Source organism: Bufo bufo, chromosome 4, assembly GCF_905171765.1.
Source record: "Bufo bufo chromosome 4, aBufBuf1.1, whole genome shotgun sequence".
Taxonomy (NCBI): Eukaryota; Metazoa; Chordata; class Amphibia; order Anura; family Bufonidae; genus Bufo; species Bufo bufo.
The window spans coordinates 190,125,423-190,140,542 of record NC_053392.1 but is presented as its reverse complement, the minus strand read 5'-3'; the positions used below and the strand labels follow the sequence as shown (position 1 = coordinate 190,140,542).

Genomic DNA, 15,120 nt, shown 5'->3' with positions numbered 1-15,120 from the left:
AGCTTTTCACTTAAATGGTAACCATGTTTCTGTACATAAATAAGAGACCTGACTCCCCCAGAGATAACAGTTGATTGCCAATATTTAGAGAATTGGGACTTGTGGCATTTCATTGGCTTGCAGCTGGCTTGGTGAAAGAAGCTTATATGTTAACAACTTAAAAAACAAAAAAAATAAAAATAAAACTGAAGTGGGAACAATAGACTTTGATAGCAGAAATGTCCTTATCCTTATAATTTTGCTTAGCATTTATGGTGAATTAATACTATTGATTTATTCAATTTCAGGCACAAGACCCTGCTTCCTATGGAGCAGATTCTCTTCTTGTTCAGACATCAAGGCATTATCTAAACATCCGATACACACTGCTTCCATACCTTTACACTCTGTTCTACAAAGCACACACTATCGGAGAAACTGTGGTGAGGCCAGTACTTCATGAGTAAGTACCATCATTAAATTGTAATTATACAGTAGTTGTCTTTTCTTTGAGGAACCATGATAGATAGAGATGTGTTGGTTCAACTTAAAGAAGTATTCCCAACTGGATATTTATATAATGTAGATTGAACATGCTATAATTGTCCGATAAGTGTCAGTTCCACTTCTAGAACCTGCTCCTAAGTCAAGAACGGGGCCCCAACATGAATGGAAAGTAAGTTGCTTCATCCCTCCATTTCGAAAACAGCCAAGCACTGACTTAGCTATTCTCAGAAGTCGTGTAGTAGCAAATGGAAGAGTAGATGCATATGCACGGCTTGCTCTCATTCACTGATCCAAAAATAGTTGCATGCGCTCAGCTATTTTCTTTAAGAAGTCTCATAGCAGTGAATGGTGAAAGGTTTCCAGGGCTGTCTTAACACAGAACCTGTTGTAAAGGCACAGTGCTGTCCTGACAACAGCCTGTTTTATAATGACAGATATCAAAATATATTAATAGTATGATGTAATAGTATTCTCTTAATTCCAAAAAGAAAACTAAGAGGTATATAACAAGAAAAAAAATGTTCAGATAACTTAACCATAAACAAAAATATTTAATATAGAATACATTTTTCTATGTACATTAACCCTTTCTACTCAGGGCCAGTTTTTACTTTCCTGCCCAGGCCATTTTTTGCAAATCTGACATTTGTCAATTTATGTGGTAATAACTTTGGAACACTTTTACCTATCCAAGCCATTCTGAGACTGTTTTCTCTTGACACATTGTACTTCATGATAGTGGCAAATTTGAGTCAATATATTTTTCCTTTATTTATAAAAGAATCCAAAATTTACCAAAAATTTGAAAAAAATTTAAGTTTTCTAAATTTGAATTTCTCTACTTTTAAGACATAAAGTAATGCCTCAGAAAATAGTTATCAGACATTATTCCCCATATGTCTGCTTTATGTTAGCATCATTTTGTAAAGACCTTAGAAGGCTTCGAAGTTTAGAAGCAATTTTTCAAATTTTCCACAAAATTTCCAAAACCATTTTTTAAGCACCAATTCAGATATAAAGTTATTTTGAGGGGCTTACATAATGGAAACCACCCATAAGTGACCCCATTTTAGAAACTACACCCCTCAAATTATTCAAAACTGATGTTACAAACTTTGTTAACTCTTTAGGTGTTCCACAAGAATTAAAGGGAAATGGAGGCAAAATTTCTAAATTAAATTTTTTATGCAGATTTTTCATGTTAATCAATTTTTTTCTTGTAACACAGCAAGTATCAACAGCAAACTAAACCTCAATATATATTGCTCTGATTATGTAGTTTACAAAAATACCCCATATGTGGTAGTAAACTGCTGTTGGGGCACGTGGCAGTGGTCAGAAGGAAAGGAGCAGTATATGGTTTTTGAGGCAGATTTTGCTAGAATGTTTTTTGGGCAACATTTTGTATTTGAAGAGACCCTGACTTACCCCTACAGTGGAAACCCTCAAAAAGTGACCCCATTTTGGAAACTACACCTTTTTAAAGAATATATTAAGAGGGGTACTGAGAACTTTGACCCCCTAAGCGTTTTACGGAATTTGAAAACACTTGGCTATGAAAATGAAAAGTTTCATTTCTTCCAATAAAATGTTGCTTTAGCCCCATATTTTTCATTTTCACAAGGGGTAACAAGAGAAAAAGCACCCAAAATTTGTTACCCATTTTCTCCTGAATACGGCAACACCACATATGTGGTGGTAAACACCTGGGAAGGTGCATTACAGGATTCAGAATGGAAGGAGCTCCATATGGCTTTTGCACCGCAGATTTTAATAGATTGGTTTATGGGCACCATTGGTTTTATTTATTGAGCGATTGCCTTATTTGGGGGCTCATTTTTTGCGGGATAAGGTAACCTTTTCATTAGTACCATTTTAGGGTACATATGACTTTTTGATCAATTGGTATTGCGCTTTTTGTGAGGCAAGGTGAAACAATGGCTGTTTTGGCGTAGTTTTTAATTTTCTTTTTTTTTATAGTATTCACCTGAGGGGGCATATAATGTGATACTTTTATAGGGCAGGCTGTTACAGACATGGTGATACCCAATATGTCTATTATTTTTAGGGGTTAATGGTGAACGAATCAATTTGATTTGATTTGAGAGAGGAAGGTTTCTGGGAAAGATTATTAGCTTTCTCTCTTTCTTTCTCTCGCTTACGAATCTTGAGAGGTTCCCTCATCTCTAATATACACGCATTCATTTAGAAATCTGTCTGGCAAAAGTAAATATATAAATGACACAGTACTGTACATGTATCCCACACAGTGCCTGAAAAAATTGCCCTTCCTTCTTCATAAAACAAGGCCTTATACAATAATAAGGCAAAATTCTGCCAAATTGTGGAGAGGCATAACTGAAAAATATAAATAAAAAAAAGACTGTGTCATTGGTCATAATTTTAGTTATTATTGGGAATCTTTTACGATGATCTTGGACTATTATCTGTATTACTACATGAATAGTATTTTTTTTACCTTCTTACTGCCCCTGGCTACCCCACTGTCTGTGCTAAAACCTGCACTCAAATACATAGTCTGGATTGCTATGCCATTCTAACATAATAGAGAGGATACCCCCACACACTCAGCAGTCCTGACGATATATGTCAGTGTAGCTTTGGGCACTGACAGCAGGGGAACAAGGGGAAGTACTAAAATAAAAAATAGCAATCTGGACTTTTATTATTTTTTATTATGTAAAACACTTTTTTGTTTTTCCTTTCTTCCTTTTTTTTTTGTCCCACTGTGGGACTTCAACTTTTGGGAGTCTGATACACTCTACAATGCTTTACACTAAATGTGTATTGTATTGCATTCTTTACTTGCTTGTTCCTTAAATTTCTCCAGCAGAATACAGGCCTCATTTATACAAGCCTGCGTTCTAGAAATGAAGTACTACATAAATATCTATGTAATGCACTATGGCTGTGATGGCTAACCTTCGGCACTCCAGCTGTGGTAAAACTATGACTCCCAAGATGCCCCATTGCTTGGCTGTTCTAAGAACTCCATAAAAATTGATTGCGCATGCTGGGAGGTTCACCACAGCTGGAGTATCAGAGGTTAGCCATCTCTGCATGGCATCACCACATCCTCCCTGAGCATAACACAGAGCCAGAATACAGGCTGACATAAATGGCCTTTATTGTGTAGTTTGATCCCAAATAGTGATGAGCGGGAGGTGCAATATTCGATTTTGCAATATTTCGCAAATATTCGATTGAATATTCGTTGAAATCCAATTTTTGTCATTATGCTATTTATCGCGAATAATATGCGATTTAATTAATCGCGTATTGTGATTTTGTGTATTTTACGAATATATTTGCCATATTGCTATATATTCTTGTTTTAGAATATGACGAATATGATGAATATTCTAAAAAACGAAGTTATAGCAATATAGCGAATATTCGTAAAATACACATATAGACTGCAATTTCACTAATGTAGTGCTATAATCTTTTTTTTTTGTCTATTTTTTTTGTCTCTTTCTGAATCAGAAAGAGACAAAAAAAATTAGACAAAAAAAAAAAGGTTATAGCACTACATTAGTGAAATTTCAGTCTATATGTGTATTTTACGAATATTTGCTACGTTGCTAAATATTCTTGTCTTACAATATGACAAATATTCTAAAAAACGAATATATAGCGCTATATCACATATTTTCATTTTTAGAATATTCTTTCCCCCCCCCCCCAATTAGTACAGTTATTGCCCTTCGGCATACTCCTCCCCGACAAGCGTCCCCGACACCATAAGAACGCCTGGTGGTTAGAATATACCATCGGATATGAGTTTTCACGATCTAACTCAGATCCGATGGTATATTCTAAGCACCAGGCGTTCCCATGGTGATGGGAACACTTGAAGTTAGAATATACCGCCAGGGCGCTGTGATCCGCGCAATTAACCCCTCAGGTGCGGGTTAATTGCATGGATCACAGCGCCCTCCCCCCACCTCCCCAGTATTAAAATAATTGGTGGCCAGAGCGCCCCCCCTCCCCAGTATTAAAATTATTGGTGGCCAGTAAGCCCTAACCCCCCTCCCCAGTATTAAAATCATTGGTGGCCAGTGCGCCCTAACCCCCCTCCCCCCAGTATTAAAATCATTGGTGGCAGTGGCCACAGGGTTCCCCTTCCCCCCGTCATTGGTGGCAGCAGGCAGTTCCGATCGTAATGGCCGGGCTTCGATCGGTTACCATGGCAGCCAGGACGCTACTGAAGTCCTGGCTGCCATGGTTAGTTAATCACTCAGCAGCATTTACTTACCTACGGGACTCTCCTCCTTCTAAGAACTCACAGGTCTATGCGGCTCATTGATGAAGGCATATGCGGCGCATAGACCTGTGAGTTCTCAGAAGGAGGAGAGCCCTCAGGTAAGTAAATGCTCCTGAGTGAAACTGCCTGCTGCCACCAATGATGGGGGGGGAGGAAGGGGGACCCTGTGGCCACTGCCAGGGGGGAGGGGGACCCTGTGGCCACTGCCACCAATGATTTTAATACTGGGGGAGAGGAGGGGTTAGGGGGCACTGGCCTGAGGGGTCAATTGCGCGGATCACAGCACCTGAGGGGTTAATTGCGCGGATCACAGCGCCCTGGCGGTATATTCTAACTTCAAGCATCCCCATCACCATGGGAACGCCTGGTGGTTAGAATATACCATCGGATCTGAGTTAGATCATGAAAACTCAGATCCGATGGTATATTCTAACCACGAGGCGTTACCATGGTGACAGGGACGCTTGTCGGGGAGGAGTATGCCGAAGGGCAATAACTGTACTAATTGGGGGAAAAAAAAGAATATTCTATAAAACGAATATATGTGATATAGTGCTATAGATTCGTTTTTTAGAATATTCGTCAATGACGAATATTCTAAAAAAGAATATATTCGATATAGTGCTACTGTATATATTAGTTTTTTTGAATATTCATCATTTTTTACCATCTAAACTCTTGATTCCTCCCTGCTTCTTGCTTGTGGGCCAAGAGTCATTGGCCCACAAGCATTTTAAGCAGGAAGGAATCATGTGTTCAGATGGAGAAAATGACGAATATTCGATATAACGAATATATAGCACTATATTCGCAATATTCGCGAATTATCGAAGTTGCGATATTCACGATTAATATTCGCTATGTGAATATTTGCGCTCAACACTAACCCCAAAGGAGCTGACAGGAATTATGATTTCCCTGCAGGATTATTATTATTGCATATGTCATTAGTGTAGTATAGCTGTTCATAATACTTAAAGTGTGCCAACCCAGAACCTTCCCTTTAGTAAAGTCATGTAACATTACACTATATAAGTAACAGATGATACAAGTAGGTACATGTTCAGTGGTTATTTATTACAGCTGAATTCATGAATTAAACTGACTAATTAAACATATCTTTCTAATCTTATTTTTAGATTCTATTCTGATCCTGAAACCTGGGCAATAGACAGACAATTCTTATGGGGACCAGGCCTTCTTATAACACCTGTTCTTGATGCGGTACATATATTTTGTTTTTGTTGTATCCTTTTACCTTTATCCTTTTGTCACTGATTTATTTAGCATTTATGGTAACGCATAGCTCAGGATGTACTTATGGAGTAATGGTCCTTGCTCTCTAATGTGACACATTTTCATAAACATCAGTCCATTTCTAAAAAATGTATCCTGCTTCTGTCAGGCTAATTTTGGGACTCATACACTTGAAAATATTACTGCTCCATTTATAAGCCATAATAGGGCTTGTCTAGCGGTAAATGAGGCTTCTCCTCTGTATGAATCTAATATGTGGGTCTTTTCTGTTTAGTTCCATATGGATGCATGGAGTTGTTCTCCTCTAGGAGTGTGGCTTTTAGGACTGAATATCTCTGTACACATGGCATCCCACAGAGCACGCATGGCAGCACATGGTGGACATTAGTGATGAGCGGCAGGGGCAATATTCGAATTTGCAATATTTTGCGAATATTTTATAGAATTTTCATCATATATTCGCAAATTTGAGAGTTCGCGATTATTTTCTTGATTGCGAAAACTGGCAATGTAATATTCGCATAATGTGCGTGCAATACAGGCGTGGGTCACATTTGCTACATTTTCCAAGCTGCTAGAAGTTTCCTGAGACTGGAGAAAATGGTTGGCATGGCAGAACATTAAATATGGCTTTATATGCAGATAGAGTGCTCCAATATATTCACGATTGCGCTAATAGGCACTAATGATGCAAATATTTTGGCGCAATACGTGAAACTTCACATTTTAGCAGGTCTGACTAGATATTAGCGATTGGTGCACTATGTATTTTTGTGACATCACAGCACTATGTCTGTAGCATGTATGTATGGACAGCAGAACCTATCACACGACCGAACACACTGCAACAGCTACACTATATCAGGATATAACCTACACTGACTATCTCCCACTAACTATCTGTATTATATATATAATCTATCTAACTATCTATCTAATGTAATGAGTGGAAAGCACGGAGCACAGCAATGACACTGCTGTCTCTCTCAGAACTTTAAAAAACTGTAGAAAATGGCTGCTGGAGAGGTTCTTATATAGTAAGGGGTAGGCAACTTTCCTATTGGTTGCTAGGGATGTTGCTAAGCTGTGACAAAGACATTGCAGCCTTCTCATTGGCCCACAAGCAAGAAGGGAAGTTACTGATGGAAAAAAAATAGAATATTCAAAATTACTAATATATATCACTATATTCTAAATATTCGCAAATTCTCTAAGTGCCGATATTCACAATTAATATTCGCGATTCGAATATTCGTGCCCAACACTAGTGGACATGAGGCTATCCACTGGGAAGCATTATGGCCTCTGTACACTGCTGCACAGGCAATGCACACATAGATCTTGGCTGTATGCATGCACTCTTAAAAGAAAAATGGTATACAGTTGGTGCAACATGAAGGGATATACAGTATATTTGCATATTTCTACCTATAGTCTGGCTATGCTAGACTTGGCTTCTGCATTTTTAGCATAGATAAAATTACCTAAAAATCACAAAATACTCATAGCCATGGTTGGGCTTCATTAGTGTCTCATGAACGCTCTAATGTACCTCCATGTGCCCCTGGATCCATATAAAGGCTGTAAGGGATCACCCTCTCTCAGGGGTCGGCAATGACAGTCTTCTCACTAAACAGGGGGTTTCAAGCTCAAACAGTGATTTATTTGTCACACAGCTAATCATAATTCCAAGTTTAGCATCACTCGGCACCATGAAGTTGCAGCTTCACATCACAACATCTCATCACAAAACAATAAACCCTTGCCCGGCTAGGCACTCACTATACAAAGGTTTTCCCTAACTCACCTCTAGCTCAGTGTTCACACTGTGGTTTTCAGCTTTGGTCAGACAGCCTCCTAGCTGTGACCAGTGCAACCCACCAGTCCTCCTGGTGGAAGCAGTGAAATACCTTGGGGGTGGGATATGGTCCAGCAGTACTTCTGACTGTGACCGTGTGTCACCTCTCTACTTCAGGTGTCGCTGGGTCCCCCAAACTCAGGCTTCCTCAACCTTGTGGCTGCCCAGCCCTCCTGGCTGGAACCACCCGGAGCTTCTATAGCCTTCCTCTTCAATTCCCTCTTATTCTCCCACTCTGAGGATTTTGCACCTGGCCTCATCTTAGGCCAGGTGATCGTGAGGAAAGCACCGCAAATATAACATACGTCTCATCTAAGGTTTCCTGCACCATTCTTGGAGACACATATCTTCCCTCTTAATTAGAGATGAGCGAATTTTTCAAAAAATAAATTTGCCGGTTCGCCAATTTTTTTCCGGACAAATTTGCTTCAATACAAATACATTCTCTGCGAATTACGTAAAAAAACTGCTATTTTCTGGCTGCAGAGAGCCTTTCTGGTGGTGTAGAACACTGTGCCTTGCAGTAACACGCATAGCGGTCTGATTTGGTAGTGAAATAATACTGTGCGTTCGTATTACATGCAGATGACAGGAGTCACTCTTAGAATCACTGCATACTTCACTTATTTGGGGAGTCACGGGGCCAAAAAATGAAATAACTGAAGTATCAACTCAGCATTACAGGTAGATGTTAGCGTCAATAAGAAGCGCAGTCCTTTTACACCATCGTCAGCTGATTCCACATAGATGTCTATAGAACCTGTTCTATTAAATGCTTATACAAGTAGAGTCCCCCTGACAAAGTGGAGAGGGTGTCAGCAGTAAGTTTGTGTTGACGTCGCAAATTAATTTGCCTTTCCTCTGATCCGTCAGAACAATAACCCCCAAAAAATGGATTCTGTCTGTGAAGCAATCGCCTTCACTTGGTCAGCATTTGCTCAATAATCCATCAGTATCCCTAATGCCCAAAAAAAACAGAAGTGGATCTAAAACAGAGATGAGGAATGAATGGAATATTTACATTTCATCTGTGTTTTGTACCCACTCCTGCTTTTGGCTGCCAAATCATAAGCCAATTCTGATGGGACCATACAGGCCTTAGAGCTGCTACACAGACACGATCCGTTGTGCATCTCATTTTTCCTTCCTTCTGACAGATCTGTAGAAAGGTAAAAAAATTGATGATGTCAGCCAGACCAAAAGTCAAAATAGTGAACCAGTCATGAAGTGGGGAGGGTGGAAACAACATGAGAAGTCCACAGAGTGGACCTATGACATAGTGGTGAGGTGGAAGCAGCATGAGGAGACCACAATGACAGATTGTAGAGGTGGCGGCCACAGCAGCAACAGAAGGATACTACAGAGTGGAAAGGTGACATAGTGTGGAGATGGCATGAGCAGCAGCAAGATACCACAGAGTGGCAAGGTGACATAGTGTGGAAATAGCAGCAGCAGCATCAGGTGACCACAAAAATGCAAGGTGACATAGTGTGGAGTTGGCAGCATCAGCATCATTAGACCACAGAGTAAAAAAGGTGACATAATGTGGATATGGCAGCAGGAGGATACCACAGAGTGGCAAGGTGATATAATGTGGGTATGGCATCAGCAGTAGCAGCAGGAGGATACCACAGATATGAAAGGTGACATAATGTCGATTAGTGATTGACGAACATCTGCCGGGATGGTTCGCCAACGCGATCGCGCAAACGCGATCAAATGTTCGCGAACCGCAAGTTCGCGGCGGGTACTATTCATTTTAATGGCAGGCTAACCTGAAAAACCTTCAGCCCATATTTGCAGCCAAGAAATAATTACTAGAAGTGCAGAAATAGTCCCACAACATGAACAGTGACATACCAGATGTATTATTTGAATTTTGCGATCTCCATTCATTATTTTTTTCAATGCGAAATATTGGCAACATAATTTTAGTGTACGCACATGAGCAAAATAGGCGCGACCAACTACAGCAACACCCCGCTTCAATCAGATTTTTTTGAGGGCGACTGGTATATCACACCAGTTATAATTATTTTTTCCAATACCGTTTGTCACTGTGTGTAGCAGAGGGAACGCAGCAATACAGCAAACAAATGCTGCTGTACCCAAATGCACTATATGAAAAGTATATTGGTATATAACACCCTGCTTCAATCAGTTTTTTTGGGGGGCGACTGGTATATCACACCAGTTATAATAATTTTCTACAATACAGTTTGTCACTGTGTGTAGCAGAGGGAACACAGCAAAACCGCAAACAAATGCTGCAGTACCCAAATGCACTATATAGAAAGAATATTATTGGTATACACCCCGCTTATATCAGTTTTTTTGGGGGGGCAACTGGAATATCACACCAGTTATAATAATTTTTTCTAATTGCGTTTGTCACTCCGTGTAGCTGCAGTATCGCTGCAGAACCGCTCACCACTGCTGCACAATACAAATCCACTATAATATACCAGTAATTTCTATGTTAGAAAGTATATTATAAGTGTATTGCACCCCTCTGTACTGCACACCTTTCAATAGTACACCTATACCAGTCCTTAAAACGACTTTTGTGGACTTATTTGATAGCGTTTTTGTCCCTAACAGTCTGTCCCTGCTCCACACAGCAACCTTTCCCTACACTGACAAAATACTGAATGTAAAATGGCAGCCAGATCGGGTCTATTTATAAGGTAGGGGGTATGTCCATGGGCTGAAACATCTCAATTGGCTGTCCTGTACCACCTAATGGATGTGTCATGAGTCAAAGTTCTTCACAATGTAAAAGAATATGGCGGACGTGAATATCTCCATATGTTCGCATGTTCGGCGAATTGCTAACGGGCAAAGTTCGCCGCGAACCAACCGCCGTGCGAACCGCGAGGCCATCTCTAATGTGGATATGGCAGCAGAAGTAGCAGCAGGAGTATACCACAGAGAGGCAAGGAAACATAATGGGTATATGACAGCAGCAGTAGCAGCAGGAAGATACCACAGAGTGGCAAGGTGACATAATGTGGATATGGCAGCAGCAGTAGCAGCAGCAGGAGGATACCACAGAGTGGCAAGGTGACATAATGTATATATAGCAGCAGCATAATCAGACCACAAAGTGGCAAGGTGACATAATGTGGATATGACAGCAGCAGTAGCAGCAGGAGGATACCACAGAGTGGCAAGGTGACATATAGTGTATATGGCAGCAGCATCATCAGACCACAGAGTGGCAAGCTGACATAATGTGAAGATCGCAGCAGCAGCATCAGACCACAGAGTGGCAAGGCGACATAATGTGGATATGGCAGCAGTAGCAGCAGGAGGATACCACAGAGTGGCAAAGTGACATAATGTGGATATTCCAGCAGCAGTAGCAGCAGGAGGATACTACAGAGTGGCAGGGTGACATAATGTGGATATGACAGAAGCAGTAGCAGCAGGAGGATACCTCAGAGTGGCAGGGTGACATAATGTGGATATTCCAGCAGCAGTAGCAGCAGGAGGATACTACAGAGTGGCAGGGTGACATAATGTGGATATGACAGAAGCAGTAGCAGCAGGAGGATACCTCAGAGTGGCAAGGTGACATAATGTGGATATGGCAGCAGCATCATTAGACCACAGAGTGGCAAGGTGACATGATTTGCATCTGGCAGCAGCAGGAAAATATCACAGAGTGGCAAGATGACATAATGTGGATATGGCAGCAGCAGTAGCAGCAGGAGGATACCACAAAATGGAAAGGTGACATAATGTGGATATGGCAGCAGCATCATCAGACCACAGAGTGGCAAGGTTACATAATGTTGATATGGCAGCAGCATCATCAGATCACAGAGTGGCAAGCTGACATAATGTGGATATGGCAGCAGCAGGAGGATACCACAGAGTGGCAAGGCAACATAATGTGGATATGGCAGCAGCAGTAGCAGCAGGAGGACACCACAGAGTGACAAGGTGCCATAATGTGGATATGGCAGCATCATCAGACCAAAGAGTGGCAATGTGGCAAAATGTGAGTATGGCAGCAGCAGTAGCAGCAGTAGGATACCACAGATGGCAAGGTGCCATAATGTGGATATGGCAGCATCATTAGAACACAGAGTGGCAAGGTGGCAAAATGTGATTATGGCAGCAGAAACAGCAGAAGGAGGATACCACAAAGTCGAAAAGTGGCATAATATGAATATGGCAGCAGCAGTAACAGCAGGATGATACCACAGAATGGAAAGGTGATATAGTGTGGATATGGCAGCAACAGTAGCAGCAGGAGGATACCACAGAGTGACAAGGTGACATAATGTGGATATGGCAGCAGCAGTAGCAGCAGGAGGATACCACAGAGTGAAAAGTTGGCATACTGTGGATATGGCAGCAGCAGTGGCAGCAGGAGGATACCACAGAGTGGAAAGGTGACAAAATGTGGATATGGCAGCAGAATCATCAGAACAGAGAGTGGCAAGGTGACATAATTTGAATCTGGCAGCAGCAGGAGGATACCACAGAGTGGCAAGGTGACATAATGTGGATATGGCAGAAGCAGTATCAGCAGGAGGATACCAAAAAGTGGAAAGGTGACATAATGTGGATATGACAGCAGCAGCAGTAGCAGGAGGATACCACAGAGTGGCAAGGTGACATAATGTGGATATGGCAGCAGCATCATCAGACCACAGGGTGGCAAGGTGACATAATATGGATATTGCAGCAGCAGCATCAGACCACAGAGTGGCAAGGTGACATAATGTGGATATGGCAGCAGCAGTAGCAGCAGCAGGAGGATACCGCAGAGTGGCAAGGTGACATAATGTATATATAGCAGCAGCATAATCAGACCACAAAGTGGCAAGGTGACATAATGTGGATATGACAGCAGCAGTAGCAGCAGCAGGAGGATACCACAGAGTGGCAAGGTGACATATAGTGTATATGGCAGCAGCATCATCAGACCACAGAGTGGCAAGCTGACATAATGTGAAGATCGCAGCAGCAGCATCAGACCACAGAGTGGCAAGGCGACATAATGTGGATATATGGCAGCAGTAGCAGCAGGAGGATACCACAGAGTGGCAAAGTGACATAATATGGATATGGCAGCAGCAGTAGCAGCAGGAGGATACCACAGAGTGGCAGGGTGACATAATGTGGATATGACAGAAGCAGTATCAGCAGGAGGATACCTCAGAGTGGCAGGGTGACATAATGTGGATATTCCAGCAGCAGTAGCAGCAGGAGGATACTACAGAGTGGCAGGGTGACATAATGTGGATATGACAGAAGCAGTAGCAGCAGGAGGATACCTCAGAGTGGCAAGGTGACATAATGTGGATATGGCAGCAGCATCATTAGACCACTGAGTGGCAAGGTGACATGATTTGCATCTGGCAGCAGCAGGAAAATATCACAGAGTGGCAAGAGAACATAATGTGGATATGGCAGCAGCAGTAGCAGCAGCAGGAGGATACCACAAAATGGAAAGGTGACATAATGTGGATATGGCAGCAGCATCATCAGACCACAGAGTGGCAAGGTTACATAATGTTGATATGGCAGCAGCATCATCAGATCACAGAGTGGCAAGCTGACATAATGTGGATATGGCAGCAGCAGGAGGATACCACAGAGTGGCAAGGCAACATAATGTGGATATGGCAGCAGCAGTAGCAGCAGGAGGATACCACAGAGTGACAAGGTGCCATAATGTGGATATGGCAGCATCATCAGACCAAAGAGTGGCAATGTGGCAAAATGTGAGTATGGCAGCAGCAGTAGCAGCAGTAGGATACCACAGATGGCAAGGTGCCATAATGTGGATATGGCAGCATCATCAGAACACAGAGTGGCAAGGTGGCAAAATGTGATTATGGCAGCAGCAACAGCAGCAGGAGGATACCACAAAGTCGAAAAGTGGCATAATAGAATATGGCAGCAGCAGTAACAGCAGGATGATACCACAGAATGGAAAGGTGATATAGTGTGGATATGGCAGCAACAGTAGCAGCAGGAGGATACCACAGAGTGACAAGGTGACATAATGTGGATATGGCAGCAGCAGTAGCAGCAGGAGGATACCACAGAGTGAAAAGTTGGCATACTGTGGATATGGCAGCAGCAGTGGCAGCAGGAGGATACCACAGAGTGGAAAGGTGACAAAATGTGGATATGGCAGCAGAATCATCAGAACAGAGAGTGGCAAGGTGACATAATTTGAATCTGGCAGCAGCAGGAGGATACCACAGAGTAGCAAGGTGACATAATGTGGATATGGCAGAAGCAGTATCAGCAGGAGGATACCAAAAAGTGGAAAGGTGACATAATGTGGATATGACAGCAGCAGCAGTAGCAGGAGGATACCACAGAGTGGCAAGGTGACATAATGTGGATATGGCAGCAGCATCATCAGACCACAGGGTGGCAAGGTGACATAATATGGATATTGCAGCAGCAGCATCAGACCACAGAGTGGCAAGGTGACATAATGTGGATATGGCAGCAGCAGTAGCAGCAGGAGGATACCACAGAGTGGCAAGGTGACATAATGTGAATATGGCAGCAACATCATCAGACCATAGAGTGGCAAGGTGACATAATTTGGATCTGCCAGCAGCACAGTAGGAAGATACAACAGAGTTGCAAGGTGACATAGTGTGGAGATGGCAGTAGCAGCAGCAGCAGGAGGATACCACAGAGTGGCAAGGTGACATGGTGTGCATATGGCAGCAACAGTAGCAGCAGGAGTATACCACAGAGTGGTATGGTGAAATAGTGTGGAGATGGCGTGGAGATGGCAGTAGTAGCATCATTAGATCACAGTGTGGCAAGGTGACATAATGTGGATATGGTAGCAGCAGTAGCAGCAGGAGGATACCACAGAGTGGTATGGTGAAATAGTGTGGAGATGGCAGTAGTAGCAGCAGCATCAGGAGACCACAAAGTGAACCGGTAACAGAGTCGGGAGGTGGGTGGCCATACGAGTGCCCGCTAATGAAGGTGGCTGAAAGAAGGAGCACATGGCATAAGATGTGTGGCATCAGGCGGGTGGCAGCAACAGAGTAGTAGCGGAGGCAGGTAGTCAGAAGAAACCGGTCTTTTTAATCAAAGTGTTGGTGTGGCACCATGGATGATCTAGTTTGATGCATCAGGCATTAATGGTTGGAAATCCTTGCTGATCCACGCCTGATTCATCTTGACAAATGTCAGTCTCTCCACATTTTGGGTGGACAGACGAGTTTTCCTTGGG

At 42.3% G+C, this 15,120-nt stretch overlaps 1 protein-coding gene across 1 annotated transcript in view; it reads left to right on the top strand.

The window, feature by feature from the left end:
- Positions 1-15,120, top strand: part of SI (sucrase-isomaltase) — a 359,277-nt gene that overhangs the window by 210,851 nt on the left and 133,306 nt on the right. Inside the window, exons 19-20 of the mRNA XM_040428175.1 lie at positions 288-442; positions 5,914-5,998. Of these exons, the coding sequence (XP_040284109.1) occupies positions 288-442; positions 5,914-5,998 (240 nt within the window). The remainder of the gene's footprint in view (positions 1-287; positions 443-5,913; positions 5,999-15,120) is intronic.